The sequence below is a fragment of the Microchirus variegatus genome, assembly GCF_963457635.1.
Source record: "Microchirus variegatus genome assembly, chromosome: 16".
Classification (NCBI taxonomy): domain Eukaryota; kingdom Metazoa; phylum Chordata; class Actinopteri; order Pleuronectiformes; family Soleidae; genus Microchirus; species Microchirus variegatus.
In genome coordinates, this window is record NC_139817.1 from 24591816 (window position 1) to 24600138 (window position 8323).

An 8323-nucleotide genomic window follows, 5' to 3' on the forward strand; every position below is an offset into this window, starting at 1 on the left:
TATGTCCATTTAACTGCTGATTCCACAGAGTTCTTCTCTGTCGTCGCACACGCATACAGTCACACACAGAGTGGACTGTATGCAGCACACGCGCCGCAAAGCAGTGAAAGTGGAAGTGTTGTCGTGCAAGAAAGAAAGAAGGAGGTTAAATGAGATGTGAAAAAAATCGCCTCAATTCAAATGATCACGTCAGTGGAAACAAGAACAGGAACTTTTTTTCTCCCTCAATGCTAACGCTCTGTGTTTAGCATTTGTTTTGCCTGCAGTAAACAAGGAGACAACACGAGAATGTGCTCTGATATAAACTCAACTTTTTATTATACACTGTAAATATTTGTTTAAAATAGACCCATTTTCTTTTCTATAAACGCTGCAAATATCCTTTATAAATTATTCTATATTTTAAGGTTAAGGTTGCCAGGTTTGTTGTTGCCCAAGAGACTCAGGAATAATGTTCATATAACAAACTGAACTCACCAACAACAACAGTACACAAAATATTTGCATTAAAAAAATATATATTTTGCAGACTGCAAATCATGTTTATGTTTTACAATCATGTTGTGGCGCCACCTACCGCAGTCTACCAGTCATAGCAGTCAGTAGAGTCTCAGCTGCCGAGCAACCACGGGTTGCCAGTTACGTCAGAAAACGAAAAACCTAAAAGACCTCTGTATTTTGAATTTGAACGTAGTAACTGTTTTTGGCCACATTCTTACATATGGCACCTTTAAAGTTGATTTGTTTTTATTCTAATTTTAGTTTTAAATTGAGCTCTCACTATTACTTTATTGTTTTTATTTATTATTATGTTGTGTGTGATTATATTGTATTTTAAAGGTGCATTATGTAATAAATGATAAAATCCTCCTAATATGTCACAGAGACTCAGGAATAATGTTCATATAACAAACTGAACTCACCAACAACAACAGTACAGACAAAATATTTGCATTAAAAAATATATTTTGCAGACTGCAAATCATGTTTATGTTTTGAAATCATGTTGTGGCGCCACCTACCGCAGTCTACAATTCATAGCAGTCAGTAGAGTCTCAGCTGCCGAGCAACCACGGGTTGCCAGTTACGTCAGAAAACGAAACCTAAAAGACCTCTGTATTTTGAATTTGAACGTAGTAACTGTTTTTGGCCACATTCTTACATATGGCACCTTTAAAGTTGATTTGTTTTTATTCTAATTTTAGTTTTAAATTGAGCTCTCACTATTACTTTATTGTTTTTATTTATTATTGATTTATTACTGATTTATTATATATTGTATTTTAAAGGTGCATTATGTAATAAATGATAAAATCCTCCTAATATGTCACAGAGACTCAGGAATAATGTTCATATAACAAACTGAACTCACCAACAACAACAGTACAGACTAAATATTTGCATTAAAAAAATATTTTGCAGACTGAAAATCATGCTAAAAACTTTTTTAAACTACTATCCTGTCCACAATAATCCATGAAAGGGTCCTTGAGCCGCTCAGCAGCATGTAAACTATAAAAATATAATAGGAATATTTGTAATTGACAGGGTTTTTCAGCATATACACTTATTTTAAACGCACATTAAAAGAAATGGTGTGTGTGTTTCATAATAAAAGGATAAGAAAAGACAATCACTGTAGTCTCATTGTCTGTAAGTAAACAGAGCTTTTAAGAAAGCTTGAATATCACAGTTTAAATCTATGTTTCCAAGTCAAACTCAGTGGATTGTAGCTGGACATGTGTGGACGGTGCATGCAGGACGTCCCTGCGTGTCTTTATTCCGCGCCTCCTCCTCCCGTCCCATTCACGGCTGACTTGGACCCGTGGTGCTAACTGGCTGTTAATTGCCTCTCTATACACGGGGGCTTTCTCTGCATGCAGAAACCAGCTCCTTGAAGGGAAACTAGCTTAATGAGATTATCTATCAGAGCAGGGGCCTGTCTAGACACCCCAATACACAACACCCCCCCCCCCCCCCCCAACCCACCGCCCTCTCCTCTGCCTTCAGAAGACGCCCCCCAGGTAAAAGTTACCTGCAGAAGAAGTTCATGTTATCATCACACCATTATGGGTTTACACAGCGTCTCCCACCCACCATGTCATGTCTCTGACAGACAGTTTAAAGACATAAATAAGATATTTTTATATATATATATATAAAAATATCTTATTTATGTCTTTATATGTCTTTATATGTCTTTATATGTCTTTATATATATATATATATATGTCTTTATATGTCTTTATATGTCTTTATATATATATATATATATATATATATATATATATATATATATATATATATATATATAAAGATTTAAGATGAGGCAGAAATAATATTCAAACACTGTATTGACTCTGTTTCTGAGATAAAAATGGTGGCTTATTCCACTGCATTTCTCTCAGCCGCGTCAAATGGATCATTTATCATTTATCGCGTCGCACAAACGCACTAAATAGCATTTTTAGTGTAGTTCCATCGGCGTGGATGATATTTGCACAGACCGTGGAGCCGCTCTGCAGCAGAGAACTCGCTCCGTATTTGTTTTAAAGTCTCTTAGCAGTTAATAAAGAAGCGTTTCCTCCGCAGCCCTTCCTGTGGGGATGGTATCAATGCTCTGTTAAGTCTCTTTGATTTCCAGTGCCCTCCAATCACAGCGGGACATTGACTCAGGATTGTGTCACTTCAAAGCCTGGGAATGCTTCTCTTGATCCCACCCACTCCAGGTCTCCCCTTAAAAGTCCTGGTCTCTGTGACCTGCAGGAGTCAAGACCTCTGAGATGCTGTAGCGACTCAGTCCTGTGTGACCCTGTGACGCCCTGATCTGCTGCTGGATTTCTGATTTTTCCCTCTGGTTTTTTGTTGGAACTCTTGACAAAAGGGAGAAGAGAGTTGAAGAATATCTTTGGATTTCACTGATACATGGATTTTTACTGACTCTGAATCTTTTGGGTGAACTTTTCTTGTGCCGAACCTGAACCATGCAGTCCATCATCGGTGAGTGACGAGCAGACTTTTCTGGAGTTTTTTTTTTTTTCTCTTAATCCTGAAGCATTGTGCTATGATAAACTTCTCTTTCATCCTCTAGACTTGAAGCCCAATTTCAACTGCCCGCCTCCTCCGTCCTCCATGGCTGCCGGGCCTGATGCTTACCTCCAGGGTAACATCAGGATGACTCTGGAGGACCCTGAACTCTGGAGGACCTTCCATGGCATTGGGACAGAGATGATCATCACTAAACCGGGAAGGTAGGAGAAAAAAAAAGCACGACTAAATATGAAATATTTGGGAAACGGTGTTCTCTACGTCTGCATTTGCTCATTGTTCTCCGTGTGTTCTTTAGGAGGATGTTTCCACACTGTAAAGTGAACCTCACCGGCCTTATTCCCTGTGCCAAGTACATCCTGTTGGTGGACATGGTGCCAGAGGACGGCTTCAGGTACAAGGTAAGACAAGACGGCAGCTTTTTCACTTAAAAAAACGGTCACCGCTCTCCTCAGACAACACATCCCCGTGTTTATCACCCCCCCCCCCCCGTGACAGGGTACATCAAAGGGCTGCTATCTCTTCCTGTTTTTCTATCCCCTGCTGGGAGCCCAGTGACTCTGCCCCCCCTATCTCTGTGGGTGGTACCTGCCAGCCGCCACTCCACGCTCACACACACTGTGGGAAGTGAAGGGAAAAGTCTGTAAATCACCTTCCTCTTCCCCTGACACTAGCTGACTGTGTGTGTGCTCTGCCCTTTTTTGTTTTTTTTCCTTACAGTGGAATAAAGAGAAATGGGAGGTGGCAGGAAAAGCGGAGCCCCAGCCTCCCTGCAGGACCTACCTCCACCCCGACTCTCCGGCACCGGGGAGCCACTGGATGAAGCAGTCCGTCTCCTTCCTCAAGCTCAAGCTCACCAACAACACCCTGGATCAGCACGGCCATGTAAATAATGCTCATTGTTTTCCATCACACGTCTCACATGCTCCCCCTGGAGCTCAAAGTGTCTGTAAAACATTCCAAAAAAAATTCATTTTTCTTTGCCTCTTCCGTGCAGATTATCTTGCACTCCATGCACCGGTACCACCCTCGCTTCCACATCGTCCAGGCCGACGACCTGTTCAGCGTCCGCTGGAGTGTTTTTCAGACGTTCACCTTCCCCGAGACCTCGTTCACAGCCGTCACCGCCTACCAGAACACCAAGGTCAGCTCAGCTCAAACCACTTCTCACTGCAGGTGGGACCATCACACACGACACATGAGATTCTAACTGAATGTTTTCCCTCGTTTACAGATCACTAAACTGAAGATCGATCACAACCCGTTCGCGAAGGGTTTTCGTGAGGAAGGCACCAATAAAAAAAGGTATGCGTCGCGCCAGTCGTTCACATGTAGTGGATCAAAGCGAGAGTAAAGTATTAAATAAATGTTCTTCTGCTCCAGGCGTTCCAACAAGAGCCCGTCCAGCCTGGAGAAGAGACAGAAGATGTCAGACGTCAGGGATTCTGAGGAGGAAAATCCACAAGGTACAAACTCTTCTCGTGTTGTCTTTTAATGCATCTCTCTTTTTTTCTTGTACTTGTTTTTTAATGACTCTGGCGTCTTCTTCTTCGTTCAGATTTCCTCCACTCGTCGTACGAGGCTTACGACGGAGAAGAAGCGGAGCAGCTGCCTGCGAAGAAGAAAGAGGCGGAGGACGTCAAAGAGGAGCGTTACTCCCCGTGGACGGCGGAGAGGGAGCACAGGGCGAGGACCGAGTCTCCTGCCGGGGTCGAGGCGAGGGATCTGTACAACGCAGAGCAGCTCGTCCCTGCTCCTGCTTCTTATCAGCTGTACAGGTACGATCTGCTCAAACCTGTCACACGGTTAAAGCCGGAGTGTGTAACTGATTCGTTTCATGTCAGCAAAGGTGGAGGCAACAGCAACATTGTGTTAGTAAAGCGAGACAGCTGCAAACAGGTTTGAGTTTGACTGAAAACACAAAGCTCCATAGTTCAAACTCCCCCATATCGGCCAGGTCTGATAGTATTGCTTGACGGATGCAGCGTACAAGTAATACCACATCATTTCTGTGACCCAAACACCGACCACCACCCTTCCTTTTCCCCCCCCTCAGGTTCCACGACTACGGGAAGTCTCCGTCTCCGTCCTCCAGCGTCAGCAGCAGCAGCAACGGCAGCTCGGAACGCAGCGGCGGCGGCGGCTTCGAGTCCAGGGTCCCCGACGTCGCCACCGTCCCCGACCACGACTCGTCGAAGCCGCACGAGGTCGGCCCTTCGCCGTGCGGCCCCCCGCAGCACCCGCCGGGCCCCCAGGACTACCCCGGGGTCCTCAACATGACCGCGGTGCAGGCCGGGAAACCGGGAGTCATCGGCCACCACATCTACAGCCCCTACAACTCCGAGCAGCCCCTGGGCCAGTGGAGCGGCCCCGCTGCTGCCCAGTACCCGCCTCCTCACCACCTGACCGCCGACTACGCCACACAGGCCGTGCACCACGGCTATCACCACGGCAACGTGGCCGAGTGGAGCCAGTACCCGCTGTTCTCTTACTCGTGCTGGTGAAGTGCGCATCGGTGTGACTGAGAGTGACTTCAGAATGACGCTGCTGTGCCGAGTCGGTGTTCACAGCTTTGAGAATGCATGTTTCCACAAAAGACTGAGGGCCCCAGAGGGCCCCGAGACCAGAAGAGACCCACTGTCGCTGTCCTGACAGGATTCAGGCTGAGGGATTAATCATGCTGAATTAACTAACGATGAATGAACTGATTAATTAAGTGTCTATTTATTTTGTATTTCATCTCATGCTCAAGTGTAAATATTATTTTTGTATATAAAAAGAAACAAAACGATGAAAATGTAAGTGTGCAATTTCTGTGCTTCTTCAAGTTGTGACGTGATCTGAAAATAAAAGGCTAAAATCAGCTCAGACTCCAGTGTCATTATATACAATTAACACTTTCAAAAACAGTTGAAATGAAACATAAGTTACCCTCGCGATTAGACAACATTTTACACAAACTTCCTCTAATCCACGTCCTCGCTGCTCTGCAGCAGACTCTGCTCTGATCACATCTGTCGTCGGCGAATGTTTGTATTTGCTCTTTTGTTGATCTAACGAGTGTCGCTGTGTAGTTGTGACAGGCTCAGCATGCATTAAAGACGCTGTAACGCCGCTGACTCTGGCTCACCTGCTGAGGTTTACCCACCGACGTCGTAAAGCCCTGCACGACTCTCATTCTCCATCTCAAAGAGCCTTAAAAAGCATGTAAATGGGGGCCCATCTCCTCCACCCTGGGTGGATATGAGCCGCTAATGACTGCTGTAAAAGTGCACGGGGGGAGGGAGGTGTAAGAGGAGGAGGAGGTGTAAGAGGAGGAGGAGGAGGAGGAGGAGGAAGGACATCCCTGAGGATCATTTCTGACATGATGTGGATTTTATTCAATCATTTACAACCTTTATTTTTTTATTAGCAGGGAGGTTTAATTAGAGCTGGTGAAAATGTGTCTATGGGTGTATATACATATATATACACCTGTGTTTTTTTTTTAAAGTAACTATAAAACCACAGTGTAAGAAACTGGGAGAATTAAACCTTATTTAAGATATTAAAGAGTGTTTGACACAGGATGTCGTTTTATTTCGTTTATAACGTTTTACTGTACTGTAGAAAACAGTTTTTTTTTTACAGATTATTTTAGTAAAGCAACAAAAATGACACCATTTGTCATTTAAAAAAAAAAATCTCATCTCTTTATTATATATTTTAAAATAAATGAATGTGTCCCTGGATCCTAATTTAAAGTTTTGGTTGATCTTGTCCAGTTAGTGTTTTAGTGTATTTTGTTTTTTTCTTTAGTTTGCTGCTCTAATCTGATCAGTGACTCCTTTTCACAATAATCTGAATATGTCACTGTTATTTTCTGATGAACATGATACATTAGTATGTCATAGACAAACTGGATTACATCATTAAATGATCAATCATATTATATAATTCAGACTATTACGAGGTAAAGCCGTACTGTGCAGACCCAGGACTTTGAGTTTCAGTGGCATTTAAAAGGTTTAAAATGCAAATATTTTATGATTTGTTGTGCCAAAAAGCAGCCAAAAAACCACGGTGGACCGTGGTTTTTAAGTGGTAGCTCCTAAGTTATGGAATGAGCTAACCCACCCATGTCAAAATGACCCTCACCCTGGATACTTTTAAATCTCGCCTGAAAAGTAATTTTTACCCCTTGGCTTTTAATACAGCGTGAGAGTTGTGTGATCTCTGTCTGTCTTTTACTGTATTTTTATATTTCTTAGTGTTTTATCTGATCTTATGATTATGGTTTTTGCCTTTTATATGCTTTTAATTTATTGTATTTTAACTTTTAAAGGTGAAGTAAGTAGTTTATAGTGCCATCTAGAGGAGAGGCTGAAATGTACAACAAAGAACTGCTCCTCTGCTCACCCCTCCCCCAAAATTATTTATTATACAGCGACTAGACAATGCAGGAGCACATAATATGTATAAAAAAGTGGATTTTGGGTTATATAAACCCATAAATACTACAGTGTCCCTTTAACGTTCTTTATTGTATCATCTGGTATCTGTTGTGCAGCACTTTGGTAACTGTGTTGTTCATAAAAAATGTGCTATACAAATAAAGTGGATTGGATTGAATATTTCCAGTGAGCAGCTGTTCGCTGGTATTTTGCAATGTTAGAAAGTCAACATCTGCTCAAATGATAGAAGTTACGCCAATGAAGCCAATGACTACAGCAGCTATGATTAAAACGTGTTAAACGCCTAAAATGTGCTGCTGTGTCACCTTCAGGAGGAACCTTGTTCTCATCCACAGGTGTTCATTCTTTGTTCTTCACCGACTCACCTCTGGACCTCCTGGTCTTCTGCACAGCAGGAGGAAGAAGAATCTAAAGTGTGCACTTAAAGCACTTCCCTTACACGCAGCCACAAGCTCCACTGGGTTTAATCTTCATAGCTCAGTGTCAGTGAGTAATTCGGGCCTTTAAATTGCTCTGATAATGGAGCCGCAAAGAGCTGCAACATCGACCTGGACTCAGATGTTCGTTAAGGGCAGCTGACTGTCGGGTTAAGTGCCGGCACATATGTCTTAAGTATCCCCGCGGTGGTCGTGCAGCTCTGGAATGAAAAGGCCGATGCATAAACACAGAGGCAGATTGTCGACGCTCGGACGTCCAGTGCTGGTGTCAGCAGATTATGTCCAGACTCTGGCAGGGCCTGACACAATAGTGTGAAACAGAGAGAGGAGGGGGGGGGGCTCACTTAGGGGCCTGTGGGAGGGGGGGGGGGGGGTAACAGATGC

At 43.4% G+C, this 8323-nt stretch overlaps 1 protein-coding gene across 1 annotated transcript; it reads left to right on the forward strand.

Annotated features, from left to right (window-relative positions):
- Positions 1–3096: 3096 nt before the first annotated feature.
- On the forward strand, positions 3097–5552 carry tbx16 (T-box transcription factor 16; the record flags this gene model as incomplete). The annotated part of the gene is made up of 8 exons (XM_083902142.1): positions 3097–3251; positions 3347–3449; positions 3769–3933; positions 4046–4192; positions 4283–4353; positions 4432–4514; positions 4607–4826; positions 5105–5552. Exons 1-8 carry the CDS (start codon positions 3133–3135, stop codon positions 5550–5552), a joined length of 1356 nt encoding a protein of 451 aa, XP_083758268.1. The 5' UTR covers positions 3097–3132.
- Positions 5553–8323: the final 2771 nt, after the last annotated feature.